The sequence below is a fragment of the Lissotriton vulgaris genome, chromosome 1_1, assembly GCF_964263255.1.
Source record: "Lissotriton vulgaris chromosome 1_1, aLisVul1.2, whole genome shotgun sequence".
Classification (NCBI taxonomy): domain Eukaryota; kingdom Metazoa; phylum Chordata; class Amphibia; order Caudata; family Salamandridae; genus Lissotriton; species Lissotriton vulgaris.
In genome coordinates, this window is record NC_141685.1 from 329,582,152 (window position 1) to 329,599,072 (window position 16,921).

The 16,921-nt window shown below is 45.4% G+C and overlaps 1 protein-coding gene across 1 annotated transcript in view; it reads left to right on the forward strand.

Annotated features, from left to right (window-relative positions):
• The first annotated feature begins 1,541 nt into the window (after window positions 1–1,541).
• Window positions 1,542–16,921, forward strand: part of LOC147747132 (cytochrome P450 4B1-like) — a 415,025-nt gene continuing 399,645 nt past the window's right edge. The window contains exon 1 of the mRNA XM_086952390.1: window positions 1,542–1,831. Within this exon, the coding sequence (XP_086808516.1) occupies window positions 1,619–1,831 (213 nt within the window). The 5' untranslated portion in view covers window positions 1,542–1,618. The remainder of the gene's footprint in view (window positions 1,832–16,921) is intronic.

Here is a 16,921-nt window from a genome sequence, read left to right on the forward strand (position 1 = left end):
CAATGGACACATTTTGGGGCTAATTTGCATTAAAAAAAATTAAATCTACGTTCATAGGTTTACACCTTCGTTTGGAGTAGATGTGATTATTTATTTGAATTCTCAAATAGTTCCAGGAGTATTTCGGGAAAGCTGCAATATTACTGTTATGCATATGTGCACAACTGGTGTTTATTCACATATATATTAGTGCTTAGCAAACGTGTATTTAAAACTACACTCTTTTTTCCTCAGACAAAATATTTTTCCTGTGAAGACATACTTCCTGTAAAGCCCACTGATCATAGGAACAAAATGGATGCCTAGTGATTTATGCCCTTGCCTGGAGTCAATCTATGATCAGATTCAGGTTAGGAATGGGCTTGCAGACGATTGTGAACATCCACAAACTCACTTTTTACATTTGGCCCACTCCCCAACTCTGGGGCAGATGAACTCCCTTGAAACAATGTAAAGCTATATGTGAGTAAATCAATTTACAAATATAAGTTAATGTTTTGTAGTTTGCAACCATGAAGTTTACTAGCAACTCGTGCTATTGTATACCAATCTGATTTCCAGTGCTTAGATAAGGCAAAATCCTTACTTATTGTGCCGCCATAATGAATCTGACACCTGCTTCTGCAATGCTTGAGTCACGAGTCTGAACCGCTGCCATCTTCTTTGAAATCACTGGCTAGCACCTGCGCAGTATGTTGGGGCAAAGGGGCAGGCAAAAAGTGGGGACACTAATCTCTGTATTGGTCCCACTCGGTGCAATAAAAGACGGGCTTCCTACTATGATTGATGGACGTGTCACCTGTTACGGCGAGGGCAGGGACCAGGCAGTTTCTGGCAGCGTGCGTGTGCCAGTTGCTCATGATGAGGCCGGCAGCGGCGGTGTGGCGACTAATTTAAAAAGGTTTACGCCCACACAGGAGTCGGACGACCATTACCAGCCCAATCAATCAGTGACCCACGAGTGGTGATTTTTACCGCACATATGAGAACAAATATCGCCAATTTGTGTGGGAAATCACCTAATTGGCAGGGAACACTGATCACCTAGGGATGGGTTTACTGTGCGATATCAGCTCTTCACCTAGAGACAGTGTGAAGTGCCGATATGTGTGACACAATTTGCCACCACGCCATGTGAGTTGGCAGGTGTGTCATAGACCTTGCCCTGAGCAATAAGTGCCGGTGATAAGTACCGGAAAGCTCCGGCACAAATTAAGAACGCATTTTGCTTGATGCATGTGCCCCATTGTCATTTACAACACCAATAGCTCTAACTCTCGCAAATGTTAGACCTATTGGCATTGCCAGTGCTTGTTTTTATCATTATAAATGAGCGTATCAGGCCTTTCGTTTAAGGATCAGGTCGGTGTGCTGGCTGTGAAAACAGGAAACACTAGTAAAAACTTCTGAATCTGCAGAGAGAATCATTTACAAAATCGTGCTTCGCTGACCGCCATCTAAAATATGGACACAAGGGGGCAGTGTGTGCGCGTGTCTTCCCTCAGAGCTGGATAGGGTCCAAGGTTTACGGGCGTAGTGCCAAAGCTGTTGCTTCCTACTTTTCCAAGAGAATCAGTCACGGCACTTACTGAGGCACAGGACGCAGGGATCCCCAGCCATGGCTTACCTCCTGGACGGCGTTCTCGGCGTTCTCAGCGTTGCCTGGAAGACCCTGGACACCACTCGGATATTCCAGTTAGTTGCAGTGTTTGTTGTTACTTTTTTGGTGCTGAAGATAATCAAGCTTCGCCAGAGAAGAAGGGAGCTGCTGAAAGCCTTCGCCCCGTTCCCCGGAGCTCCCTGCCACTGGTTGCTGGGAAACATCCACGAGGTACGGAAACGTTTTACAAATTCTTCAGTAGAGAAACTTCTCAAAAGTGTCACTTACAGTGGCGGGGATATAAAGCGTCGGTGTGAAGGTCTGTGTTTTAGTCATTTCTTCTAGTACTTGTGGTTCTGTATTTACCATAAAACACATAATAGTCTGGCGTCTGAATGCAAAAAGCTCTGCCCACCTGCCTTGTGATTGCTCAGGCTCTGAGAAGGCGCCATCGACATGCAGACAAGCTCCATAGCTGCCAAGGTTTCAGATTGCTATGAGTAACATTTTCAGAATTTCAGTGTAATCATGAGGGACATTTCAACAACTATGAGTGACACTTTCTCGTGGGCAAATGAAGAAGAGGGAAACATGTAAATATTAGAAATTACAGCCATTTGAGCAACGAGAAACTCTAAGATCTTGAAACTGGTGCGAAGCAACTGATCTTTGCAAAATACATTGTAACCCTCTGCCCTACTTTTTGGTGAGTTAAAACTGCTACCAGACAAGTAACTCACCAGCAGGAGCTTTTTTTATACACCCATAAGTTGTGTCTAAGCACAGCACCCTCCCTCAGCTCAGCAGGCACAGCTGAACCACAAGTAACTAAAGGATCTCTGTGGCAAAAGCATTAACCTGCTGAGCTATCTACACAAAATACAGTTAGGTGATGTCAAAGTACACATTCTTTGTTGCAGGCATGTTAACCCTCTGCACAGGCATTTCGCTCTGTACCTGCAGTGGGTATAGAAAGATCAGACCTGGCCAGTTCTGCTCAGTGAATGTACACTGTGTCTTTCCAAAAGATAATGGAATGGGACTCCCTGCATTCCAAGATTTATGGCTTCCCCTTCACTCCCCCTGATAGATTCAAACCCATACAAAATAAAACCATGCGAGAGGCAATTTGGATTGTGTATTTTAGCTTTCAGTAATGAATTAAGTTAGACTCCGCACACTTGGGGCCCGATGTAGGTACCAAATACCGGTCGGAAACGGCCGATTTCGGCCATTTCCGACCGGTATTTGGCCTACTGAGATGTAGGGGACCTTTTTTTGTCCTATTCGGTATTTTACCAATTCAGTAAAATTACCGAATCGGAAAAATACCGAATCGGTAAGTTTACCGATTTTTAAAATTCGGGATGTAGGTGGGACTACTTTCAGTCCCACAGGCCCTTCAGATTCGGTATTTTAACACCCAATCCAATTGTGTGTTAAAATACCGAATCCAGGTGTGCATGCACATGTGTGCATGCACACCTATGCCATGTGACAGACAGACATGCCCTTAGGGCATGTCTGTGTGCCACATGGCACACAAGCCAGTATTGGGGGTGCTAGAGGGTGTCAAAGTGACACCCCCTGCACCCTTCCAGAAATCGGTAATTACCGAATCGGTAAATACCGATTCGGTAATGCCCATTGATTCCTATGGGCTTCAATGCCCATAGGAATCAATGGGCATTACCGATTCGGTATTTACCGAATCGGTAAATACCGATTCCTTCCGATTCGGTAATTTTTAAAATAATAGTACCTACATCTGCCCTTCTCTTTTTTACCACTTCTTAAATACCGATTCGGTATGAAACGGTATTTATGAAGTGGTAAAAAAGATTTACCTACATCGGGCCCTTAGAGCTGAACTGTTAATGTCTGAAATCACGCCGCCGAAAACAATGACACCCATTATGCAAGAAGCCAGCACTGCGTCGGCGACACAGCTATCAGCCACAATTCGAATCCTTTCCACGCTGAATCCTTTTCAATAGCGAATTCCCAAATCAGAGAGCAATTTTGCCTGCCACCCGAAGAATACAAGATTTTGTTTGAAAGGCTGCCTCTGATGGTGGTTGTGCGGAGTGAATTAGGTACAGTTTAAATCCCGGCTCTCAGCGGGTATGTTCATGGCCCATACATGAAATATAAAGCAATTACATTACCTAAGACAGTAATGTTAATGGCAGTCTCTCAGAGCGAGGCACGGTACCACCGACCAGCGCATGAGTCTCTGCAGGCCTCCAAATCGACTGCAGCATCCGCGGTCCGGACTCGCGTAGAATCAACAGAGGCTGCAGGTACCATTTAACCCTCTTGTCCAGCACTGCAGCGACCGCGGTCCAACTCCGTTACGGATCATGCAAGCGGCTCCTTGATCAGAGGGCAGCACAACAGAGATGCGAGGAGCGGCGGGCTCCACGGACTTAAGTCAAACTTAACTTTTAAATTATTTGATAACTGCTCCCTGCCCACCGGTCCCTTTTATTAGGCCTGTCTTGGCACTGGCACTGGGTGCAAATGTGCTCACAATTGTTGCAGTCTCCTTGACATGCGTCAAGTCACATGAATCAGCGAGCCGAGCGCAGCTAAGCCAGCCCCCCACGCCTGCAGCTGTCAGTCTCTGTTAATCACATGACTCTGCCAGGGCAGGGCGCAACCACGCTCTTCTTTCTTTCCAGATTGTGCTAATTAAAGCGTTCTGGCTTGATAGCTTCAGGAGGCACTGGAAATATGTGACTTCGAATTTCAGTGCAGTGATGCGGGCCACCCACTGAAATACGTTAGTCTAACCATGATGCTTGATACTTGGCAGGACCCCAGCCTAGCTGCTTCCTCTCTAAAATGATTGCATGTACTTTAGGTACACTCCAGATTGGATTCTGGGGTACCCTTGTGAGTCGCTGGTATATGATATACTATGTAACCAGGGCATAGGTACCCCAGAGGCCTACCAGGGGCTGCAGCATGTATTGCGCCACCTCTGGGAAACCATTTAAAATGACACAACCGGTCTGCTACTGCCGCCTGTGTAAGGTGGTGTATGAACCCCTTACTGAGATATAGGTTCCCTATATCTCTTCATTTCACTGCACATATAAACCTATCAGTCACCCCCTATGGCAGGCCTTATCAAAACTGAAGGCAGGGTGCTGGGTTTTGTGTGAGAGGTTGCCCATACATGAGCAGGGCCCTTCTGCAGCTTTGGAATTTATTATCTGGGGTTGTTCTGTGATGCAGTCAAACCATATACTCTTAAGTGCATTATAACCTCGCAGTAAATGCTAACTTTGGAATGACTGCAAGGAAACATGTTGTGTTCGGTGTCAAACACCTTGGAATCATACCTCCCCGCCAGTCCTGATGGGGGAGGTATGATTCCACCCTCCTAGAAGGGAGAAACATGTCCACACCGGTACACCCGGTACCAGCTCTGCACTGGGGGCACATTTGGTCTCCCTGTGCATAGTCCAGCTCAAACCGGTTGCAGGGGCTACCAGCCCCTGCTCTGGAGTGAAACTGTACAAAGGAAATGGGTGTAGACACCCCTCTTTCCTGACCCTCCAGTAGGTGGGTCCCCAGAATTTGTCGCACCCCTTCCTTGGGTATAAAGTAGGATCACCTGACTACAGTACTTTAGATTTACCTGGACGAAACTCTGATACATAATCCTGGAACTTTGACGATCTACATGGTGCTAGATAACTGAAGAATCTCCCTGGGGTAAAGGAGTTACTCCCCTGCTTGGCAGGCACCTAAGACGCATCTGACCGGTTTGCATCTCTGAAGCTCCCGCCGGATTCCAAAGAATTTGCAACACAAGAGGTGGGTTCCCAGACTTGCCACCTCTCAGCAAAGCTGTGACGCGTAGCCTTCTTGGGGACCTTGGACACCGTGCACATTTGCAAGTGCATAAGCTTCTTGGCGATCCTTGAGGCTGTGCTTTAGGCCATTTGTAAACCAAGCCCCGAGCAGCGTTTCCACCGAAGATTACCAGCCTACACTCACCGAGTGTCCCGTGGGCACATATTGTGTGATTCCTCTCGAGGTCCCTTTGCGATCCCTGTTCCGTTGACTGGTGGGTCCCTATGAAGTAAACTTTAAGTTTAATTGGGCACCCCTAGTTGCTCCAGACGGGCCCTGACTCTACACCACTTGGGGAGTCCCCCGGACCTTGCTTGTCCACACCTAAGAATCTTTTCTCTTCCTGCGTGGGTTGCTGTTGCCAAGGCTTGTTGTGTTCAATCCAAGCACCGACGCCGCAGCACTCTACATCCTTTGTGGGGCAGCTCAAATCTAGCTCCTGGTCATCATCGATGGCTCCTGGTCCTCGTGGCTGTAGAGTCAAGTTTCACCTCTTCGCACCTGAAGCACCCGACATTGGTGGGCATTCGTCTATCATGCCCCAGTTCGCCATTGAAAACGACAAAGCGACCCTACACCATTTGACACCTATGCACCCGGCTTCCCTGGGTGAGGTAACTCGAGTACTTTGGTGCTCCCATGGGTGTTGGTCCTAGAATCCCTTAAGTCTAAAGGGGTTTGCTCAAAGCACTCTCCTTAGTGTCCTTTAACTTTAAAATTCCAACTGCGACTTTCCCCATAAAAGCTAACGGAGCTCGCAGCTGTGTTCTCACACTGCACACCTCACCCGTGGGTCCCCTGTGTCACTACCTTGGGTGGTTCCATGGAGTCCCGGTGATTCTACAGGCTCTAGGCACTGTGTCTAGTCAAGTTGTTGTTCTTATACCACTTTCTAAATATATGGTTTGGTCTCCCTCTGGGGCCCATTGTATATTGTGCTATTTACTGACGCTCTATCTTATTGATATTGGTATCTTGCTCTCTAATCTCATAAAGAGGTTAGTAGAGAGTGTTTAGAAATAAATACATATATTTTATATATACCTTGTGTGGTTTTCCTTTCATTTGGTCATTCAAGAGGTTATAATCTAGTAAACCAAGCTGCTTTACACTCCTTCAAGACTCAGACTAAAGGCTGCTCTCCATTGCTGCCACTAGGATAGCTTTCAATAAAGGTTGTCTTATCATCAATAAGGGTTGTTTGGACTGGTGCAATGTGCCCACTAGAACTAGTGTTGTAAAGGACAACAGGAGTAAAACCCATAAACCACGTCGGGATTACGGTAGGTAATGTGAGTAAAAAACACAAAATCCCAACTGGTATTATTCAAGAAAGACAATTAAAACATGTATGCGAAGGCATTACGTGAACAGAAAACAAGGAAACTCCTTTGTTTATAAAATGTGCTCATGGCATCATATAATAGAAAGGAAGAAAAGAAAGAGGAGGGGAAAAAAAGAAAGAAAACAAAATTGTACAGTTGTATCAGCACTATACTTAAATTAAAAAAAAAAACAACCCGAATTAGACTCGGTGCTCAGAATGTGCAAGTGACATAAGGTGGCGACGCAAGTGACAATTGTGATCAGCAAGGACGGTGCATGGTAAAAAGGTGTAATATATATACAGTGAATTGAAAGAACACGATGTGGCTCCAAACAAATTGCAATGCAAAAGTTTTAGTTTGTATTAACGGTTTGGGTGAGCCACATTTGGATATGCGCCTTTTATTGCGCTGAGTAGTCGACGACGTTTCGATCCGTCTTAGTAGGGATCATCTTCAGGACCGGGTTGAGGTTGAAGGGATGGTGCTGGACAAGAAAGGAAGAAGAAGGTAAGAGTGGGGAGGGAGGAGAGTGGGCACGGGCGTTGGTGCTCAGGGCGTGGATGGAGGGCAGTGAAGGGGCCTCCTGGAGAGGAACTGAAGGCTCTCATGGTCCTGGGACCAGGTACGGCGAGGCTGTGCTATGGCGAGAGTGGGGTAAGACTTATGTCGAGAAGGACCGGCGGGGGATGGGGGGGGGGTAGGAGTAGAGGAGTGGTACGCTACGGTGGGGTGGGAAGGGAAGAGAAGGAAGGTGCAATAGGGTACTTGGAGGGGTAGAGTGGGTGAAGGCCCCAGGACCGACATATGGGGGGGTTACCGATGTGTGGCTTCGTGGGTGAACGAAATGGGAGCTGGCCCGTGGGCCGTGGGGTGAGGAGCAAGGGGCAGATGAAATGTACCTGAGTAGCGCGGTACTTGTAAGGAGAATGAGATGCCGTAGAATAGACGATAACCCAATATCTGCAGAAAGGGGAGAGGAGGCATGAGAGTACAATCATGTAGGGGTGAAGCAGTAGAGCGGGCAGAGTGCCGGAAAGTTACCTCGTAGGACAACCGGTATCCGATGCGGTGCAAGGGCGATGGATAGACGGGAACTGAATCCTGAAAGAGGGGAGGAGAGGCTTTAAGACAGAGGTCTTCAAACTTTTTTACTCTGATCTCCCCTAAGCAAAACTTTTGAGTTCCGGCCCCCCTCCAAAACTTTATGGGAAGGATTGGGGGAGCGGGAGGGACATCGCTGTGTGCAGGGAGCAGGGCTTATGAGATGATTTCAGGAATACTTTTTCTATAGCTTATGAACCGCACCAAATATGAGACTTATAAAACAGCAAATGCATCAAACAAAAAAAGATATCCCAAATAAACTACTCCACATAATTGGGGTGTTGTGAGCCCCTCATACTCTTTGACCCCAATGCAACAATACCTGCTGCACTAATGATAACTGCAGTCCTGAGTAGCAGGCTATATCCTCTGCCTCTTTTACCTCGTCCCCACTATGATGGATCATCACCCCTGTCCTAATGCTTGAAAGAACAATAGGCTCTGATGCCCACTTTTTTTAAAGGTAGACAGTCATACTTGTGATGCAGCGGGCCCCCCAAATTCCTGGCCCCCAGTCCTGCTGCATCTGCTCCTTTATGATAACCAGCAGTGGCCACTTACACACTTGGCAGCAGTACCAGCTTCACTAATGAATGACCCTTTTAAAAAAAAAACACCTATATTGTCACCTTCTTTGGGTATCTCTCTGAAGAAGCGGTCTCTGGCCATTTGTAAACATAAAAAGGAGCCTGCATACTGTGCTCCTTTTTCTGGGCCTTCTCTTTGACAATATCTTTGAACCTCGCTCCTTTCCTAGACCATTTCTGTAAGGCCCCAAGGAACGAGAGGATTAGGGCTCCGCATCTGAATGCAACCCTGCTGGCCTTCCACCTGCCACCCCATGGACTCGGCTTTCACAAAAAAATTTCATCTGAATGGTTAATACTGACTTTGAGATGCCTGTGCCTGAAACGAAGTGTGTGGCGGTAGTGCAGAAAGTTAAAAAAGAAACCGGCCTTCTTACCAGACATTAATTGATTGAGTCACTTAAAGCCAGGGCCACTGGAATTATGAGTTTCTGCAGCAGCATCTTTTTCCACATAATTATCTGTTTAGTGCATTTGCTACATGTTCCGGAGCAGTGGAAGGCACTTTGCAAAGATTGACTGGTAATCTTGTAGTTGCTTTCTGCTGTATTTCGGTGTTAAACTGGCACTAATGAGGTGAAATATTTCCCCTGACAGCGTTACCGTGAGTTAAAATGACAAAATAATGAAGTAATGCTAACCACACAATGTGGTGCATTGTACCACACAATGTGGCGCATGGTGCCACATAATTTACCTTTTCTTGCCGCATAATTTAGTCAAACCTGCCACATAATGTTGTCCTCTTCTGCTGAATAATTCCAGGGGATCTGCTTAAAACTTTATGGTGGCAAAGATCTATTCTTTTTAAGATGTAATGTAAAGGAGTTGTCAGCTGGGATTTGGAATAGTGGAGACTTACAAAAATGTCTGCATTAGAAACAGTTTGATTACTTATTACTACAAAGTATATTTTGTAAGAACTTGTTTTATCTCAATCACTGCATCATTTTGCAGCAGCCTAGCTTAGAGTATGTAAATACTGTTTTAAAATAATGACTTACATATTCACAGTGCTTTCTGCTACAGTCTGGGACCTCATAGCACTATAAACAGGGCCATTGGAATTATGCGGCAGGAGAATGCCAAATTATGCAGCATGGTTGACAGTTCTGCAGCATGCAAAGGCGAATTATGCTGCATATTTTGTGATAGCATTACTGCACTATTGTCCTGGCCTTTATTGCCCCTCATAGGTACCACATTAACACCCACATATATCAATAAGCAACAGAAAGGTGACCAGTCTACCTTTAGAAAGGGCCTTCCACTGCGAGGTAGCATGTGTTGCTGCATTTTTTTATCTTCAAATTATGCTTCAGATGATGGATTATGTGGCAAATGCAGGAAAACCCTAACTATTTGCTAAGAGTGCAGGGTGAGTATGAAAGTGAAGGGTGAGAATGAGCAGGGAGTTATCTGAACGCAGGGTGAATTCCCAGACACTTGAAGTTAATCAGCGTGTTATTGATGTGGTGTAGGGTTTCAGATATAAGTTAAACTATTGCTATTATGGAATTAATCAGGGAATCTAGGATGAAATAAATAATGTGCTGATCCTGCAACAAACTTCAAGTCTTCTGATTTGGGTTGGCAGCTCATTATTTTGATGTTGCAGACATTACAAAAATAAACATTCACCTAAAGCCCTATTTTCAGCACTTATCTGTGCGTACTTTTAAAAGCAAATGTAAAGCACTTTTAAATGTGTTCTAGGGCTGCCTGAATGATTCCTGAATGAAAATAAAAGGAACAGACAGAAAGTCACTTTACAAATGAATACATACTTTTTTATTTAAAGACCCTATTTAGTGTCAAAGCAAGGTCTTTGCAGGCTCTTTAAACATACAAGGCTGGCATTTTTTCTATTGGCAACCCTTTTTTGTACTCCTTTTCATGAAATGCATTTTCTCACTACAGCAGTAAATTTATAATACAATTGTAAGTAATAGGTAGAGTCAGGGCCCAGGAAAAAGAAAAAAAACTAAGCTTCGGTAACCAGTTCCTGAAGGTATTTAAATGGTCTTTAAAGACCTGTGAAATACTCGGTTGTGCTGGAGTCTTAATAAGACTCCAGACACTGCCCAGCCAGCCCCCACTGACCTTTGGCCCCACAGCAACTCTGAGGGCTTTGGAGTAAATGAAGACAGCCTGGAAATACAGCAAATAAACATCACTGCACTTCGAGGTGTCTTCATTTACATGTGCTTGCACAGGCCTCTGCGGCCCCCTGGGAACCCATCCAGGCCCCCCAGAGGGGCGCGCCCCACAGTTTGAAGAACTGTGCTTTAAGAGCACGTGCAGCCTGGGGTGAACTAGTGGAACGGGCAGAGTGGCAGAAAGTCACCTTATAGGACTGTTTGTTCGCCTCGCACGATCGGTCTCCGTGGAGGTTTCAAGGGCGATGCCTCAGAGGTTTCTAGGGCGATGCCTCAGAGGTTTCTAGGGCGATGCCTCAGAGTAGAAACCTGAAAAGGGAGAGAAGGAAAACCGGACTCAGGGTGGTGAGCGTCCACGGGGTATCCAGAGAGCCTGTGTAAAGTGTGGGCGGCTTACCTGTGCTGAGTGATGCAGCCGGCAGGAACCGCCACAGCGTGTGCGGTTAGCCACGATCAAGGAAGGGGGTCGATTAGGACACGCTCGATTGTTAGGCAGAGAGGGGGGGCGGTTCCTGGCAGCTGCTTCATTCAGCTCAGGTAAGCCGCCCTCACTTTACACCGGCTCTCCGGATACCCCGTGGACGCTCACTACCCTGGGTCCGGTTTTCCTTCTCCCCCCTTTTCAGGTTTCTACTCTGAGGCATCGCCCTTGAAACCTCCACATTGACCTGTAGAATTCAGGGGGACTATTTCCTTAGGGATAGATAGCGCCTATCAGACTTACCACTTGCATTTTAAGCTTTGCAGTGAGCTGTTAAATGACAAAGGAAATAATATGGCTTTCATCGGTGGGCCTCCTTGACCACAATGAGGAGGAAGTTCAGTCAAAAAAAAAAACAATTTTTAATGCTAGCCAGCTTTTTTTTTTGGAAAACTCCTACTCTGCAAAAATTCCCAGTCACAGAAAAGGTAATCCCATTTCCTCACATCTCCCATTAATTAGTGTTTAGAAAATGGATCTACAGCAGTATCAAATGAAAGACTTTGAACAATGTCTTCAATTTGCGACAAGAATGCTTTTGTATGCTGAATAAAATTAATTTTTCTACTGTATGCATGTAAACATAGATTGCGGAAGAAATAACCACTATACAAATGTAAATCTGGTAGAAACACTACCCTCAATTTACACTCTAGTGAGCTAGTACTTTTTTGTGGGATATTAATGATATTCTACTCCTTTGCAAATACATGTCAAGCACCCTATTCCTGTAGTGTTTCATTTCTTACTCACATTGTGTCTCTCCATGTTTGCATAGATCTACCTCTACCTGACTTTTGGCCATTGCCACATAATCTTTCATGTCTAGTTTTAACTATTAACCCAGTGTCTAAAATCCTCCTGGCAGGCTGACAGACTGACTGACTGGGCTTCTTAGCCACTTTAAGAATAAACGGCAGACGTTTGAAGTGTGTGTGGTTGGTACAGGAGTTTATAGAGTCACTGATTACAAAATAGGCAGGGCACAAATAGTTCATGTAAAATTAGTTTTGCTCCACCCGATGATGACTTATTACGTTTTTTCACAACCGGTTTTACCAGATGTTAGAGAACCTGACCCATTTTTCCAGGGTAATTCTGGCCAGAAAAATTGCATAAGGCTTTGGCGGAAGCAGCTACACTTCATTACGTGTTCTATTTTTAAAGGAGGGAGCATAACATGCTCCCCCCAAACAGAAAAAGCTTTCCTCTGCCTTCCCCTAACTCCAACCACAGACCCACACATGCAGTTACCACCCGCTGGTAGCAGCTGGTAAATGTCCGGGGTAAACTCCATGGAGTGGTCAATTCTTTGTGCTTTTATGACCGGAAAAATGGGTCTCACACAGCATTTCCCCATTCCACGTGGTCCTGGTGACTGAACAGTAAAAGTTAGAATATTGCATAGTAGACGTGAAATTGCATGCAATTGTACCGTTGCTGCAGTACAGTGCAATTGAAAATCACAGATTTTATCTAGAAAATAGTCCAAAACTCATGCTGGGAGAGACGGTCCTTGCCCTTTGACATACATTTGAGTGCAGGAGTAAATATGTTGTGAACGTACCATCTTTCAAGCAGACTTGAGGGAATGTGTAGGCATTTGATAGTTTGGATAGCCATTTTGAATATGCATCTGAAAACAAGCGTATTGTTTTAAAAGCGCCTGGCCTTTAATGAGTAGCCAGTGCAGGGACCCCCAAGCTTTCTCAGCATGATGCCTCATGTGGAAGCCACAGAACCTTCTAACAGCTAAGTATTCGGCCAACTCCGGACTAGGCAAAAGTGTCTTAGGAATACTACTTTATCAGGCGTTAACTATAGTCAAGGAGGGAGATAATTGCTGCCTGTTCCACATATGTTTTATTATGTTGGGATAGTAGCGATAGTAATCTCATTCAAGGAGTGGTGCTGGGATACACAATTTGGTTCAACCTGTGCTTGGTTCAATTATCCAATCGACATCAAAAGAGATATACATGTTTCTCCTTTGGCGACAGTGGCTCGCTCTCACCCTACCTGGGCTAGTCACACAATTACTTCCAAAGCGTCAGTACCTTTGGCCAAAACCCACACCGCCGGCCACACGCTTGACCCTGTATTTGCCACAAGCATCCACGTCGCCTTCGACCACACCACCGAACTCCACTGGACCTACCACCGCTGCATCCATTTCAGCTTCCAGAAACCAACTACGCACCACCGCACTCAACAGCTGCCTTGCCGCTGCTGCAACAAAGTCACCGAAGACCAGCTGACCTCCACCTTTGCCCTGAACCCCCCCACCAAACCCACCGACCCAGACGCTGCCTCCAGCAACCTCAGACAGTGGATCGACGACTGCGCCAACACCCTCACCCCGCTCAAGAAACCCTCCAACAACCACACCAGCAAGAAACCAAATGGTTCACTGAGGGCTCCAGACCTCCAAACGCACATGCAGGAAAGTGGACAAGAAATGGCTCCACGAACGCACACTGGACAGTCACACAGCACACAAGGATGCCATCCGCAGACATCACCACCTCATAAGAACAGCCAAGAGATCCACCTTCAAAGCCCGCCTGGACAACAACGCACACGACAGCAAATAGCTATTTAACTTAGAGTATGAACTCTCCAACCCCAGCGCAAACACCAACGACATCACGCCCTCACAAGATCTGTGCGACTCACTGGCCACCTTCTTCCACCGCAAGATAGCCGTCATCCGCGACAGCTTCAACACCACGACCGCCCGACAACGCCAGACTCCAACACCCCCTCAAACACCACCAGCACCAACCACCTGACCATCTGGTCCAACGTCAACGACAACGAGACGCACATGGCCATAAACTCCATCCACTCAGGATCACCATCTGACCCCTGCCCACACCACGTATTCAACAAAGCTGATGCAACCATCGCACCCCAACTACGGAAGGTCCTCAACATCTCCTTCGAAACATCGACATTCCCAGAAAGCTGGAAGCAAGCCGAAATCAACGCCCTTCTCAAGCCTTGCCCTCGCAGCCGTCCCCCGCATCCAAAGAACAACCTCCTGTGGCAGATCCTTCTCATTCCTCGCTGCCAAGACCTGGAACACCCTCCCTGCCCACCTACGACAGACCCAAGACCTGCTCACCTTTAGAAGAGTCCTCAACACCTGGCTCTTCAAACAGTAGCAGCAACCCACTCCCCTCAGCGCCTTGAGACCCTCATGGTTAAGTAGTGCGCTTTACAAGTGACTGATTGATTGATTATTCCCATCTTGGTTTCATCAAACTGCAAGAAGTTGGCAGGTAATAGGCAGGATTTTTTTTATTGTCTAACTGTTTTTGTTAAGTTGGAAGGTGTCCTTACATAGCATTGCAATGTCAATAATTCATCAAACCAACCGCTACAGTGTGCTAATAACAATTTCAGATTATCAAAAGATTGGCTCAATATGAACAAAGCATATATAGCAAGTAAAATCATATAACATTTCTGCAGTAGTATAGGTTTTAACTTGAACGGTACCTCTTATTTGAGGAACAAAAATCAGCAGGATTTTCAAGGTTTGCACACCCAGTGTAGGCCTCCGACTCTACTGTAGTCGACTGATGTCTATGTATGCCTTGCGCTATACTGCACGGCCCTTAATAGCAAATATTGGCGCCAAGAAGACATTAAATAGGACAGATGACAAAGAACCATGTGGAAAGGCAGAAGCAATTTTTGCCTCTTATAGCAAATACGTGGAGATATTAATAACTGAGCCCTGCCATTCAGAAAAGGTATGAAACATCACTTGGACATCAGATCAACATTCAGTGCTGTGGATAATCCATTTAACAGAATTCAGTGTTCCCTCAAGTTTGGGCAACATATCCAGCTACACATCCACTGAATGTGCTTTTGGATCTGATTGGAGATATGAAGTGCTGAGCAAATCACAATTCTGTCTGTGCATAGTAGTAACACTGTTCTAATGATGAGAATCCTAGATATATTGGAAGCATTTTAGAACTATGATACAAGTGTCTACCTAGCACCTTGTGTATCTGTAGAACTTTTAACACCTGGTTGAGCTTGTGTGAGATGCTCTATCATTGACCACCCCCACGCCCCTGCCGCTACTGTCAGAAGCAGAGCCATGGATTGTCATTGATAAGTGTGAAACCAGCAGCAAAGCATGCTAGAATCTTTGCAGGAGCCTATGCCCCGTTGATTGTATTTATGTGTGTGTGCGCGCATAGCTACAGCAATGCACAGTTGAACAAGTGAAGGAACTTGTGGAGGCATACAGAGAACTTCCAAAGAAGGGAGACATACAGAACAAGTAGCAGCAATGGGATGAGTTCATAATAGCCATTGAAGAAAAGACAAGATAGCACCTGATAAGCACATTGCTTAGCAAATGGCTTAGGCACTAGAGACATAAATGTTCTGCTGTCCGCTCTGATGGCTAATTGCTGTTGGGAGGCTATGTTTGATATTAAGGTGAAGTGTGAGAAATGTAACCCCACAGACTGCATACCACCTCCCCATCTCCTCATATGCTGCAACACTAGCCTGTTTTTAAAATCGATTTAGGCTTCAGCAGTGCACACAATGTAAGTGCAACAAAGGCTGCTGAACTCTAAAGTGCCATGCCCTATTATATACTAGGGACTTATAGGTATTTCTATCCCCTAGCCCTATTATCTACTAGGGACCTGTAGGGTAGGTGATACCAATTATAAGTGTACCTCAATGCATGTGTTTGTGTTTTAACATAGCACAGACCCTGGGCCTGGATAGCAGAGCTCAGGGCACAGTTGGAGTCAGCTACCACTAGTGTCAGTCAGTCCAAAATAAATGGGGGGTGAACAAGCAAAAAGGGTGGCTTTCTGACACTTAATAATTGTTGGTACTTGTTTTACACCTGTATGCAGCATTTAGCTACCGAAAGATGGCCGGCTAACCTGTGCACAGGGTTCTCACTGTGCTGAACCTTGTTTGGCACTTTTTCTTTAGTGACTTTTGATCCCTTTGAACTACAATCATTCTTTGGCCCACATCTGCATTATGTAGCAGATGATGCATTAAATGGCAAGTGCGGCAAATCCATTATTTTGCGCAAATTGCAGGAGCTACAGAATCACATAATTTCAGTGGGCTCATACATATTGTATTTCTCAGGGGAACAGAAACTATTCCTGTCACTTCCTGTATCTTTGGCACTGTCTCTCAAGTTGTTGTTTCAAAGGTTGCCCAATTGCACCATACCATAAGGACGTCAAAAGGCAACTCCCATCTTTGCTTTCATTTCAATCATTAAAATACTCATAGACAATACATTGGTCATCACTCCCAAGAGGTGCAAGCCATAATGCACATAAAATGCAGTTTTATGGCTGCAGTACCAATTTTAATCCCTACGTGTCACTGCAGTAATCGATTGATAATAAAGACTTGTAGAGTTAGTTTGAGGAGCAAAACATATCTTTATACAAATTTAATGTAGTTGTATGTCTGCAATATTACTTTCAACGTCTGGACATACCAACTTGATATTATTCACCAGAAAGTCTGTATTTCCACTGACAGCAAATATACTTTGAAAAAAGTGCAATGGATATGGGCCCCTGTGACGTTGCAGACTTTGCCACTGTTGAAGGCCTATGCTATGTCAATTCTATCACTTTTGATATCAGATTATAGTATTCTTGACAATATTTTCCCATCAACTGAAATGTTTTAGAGACTATGATCTAACATGATTGTGCGCTTTTATTGCATAAAGTGGAGTGGTTAAGAGCCATATTTTACAGGGAGAGGATGTGGTT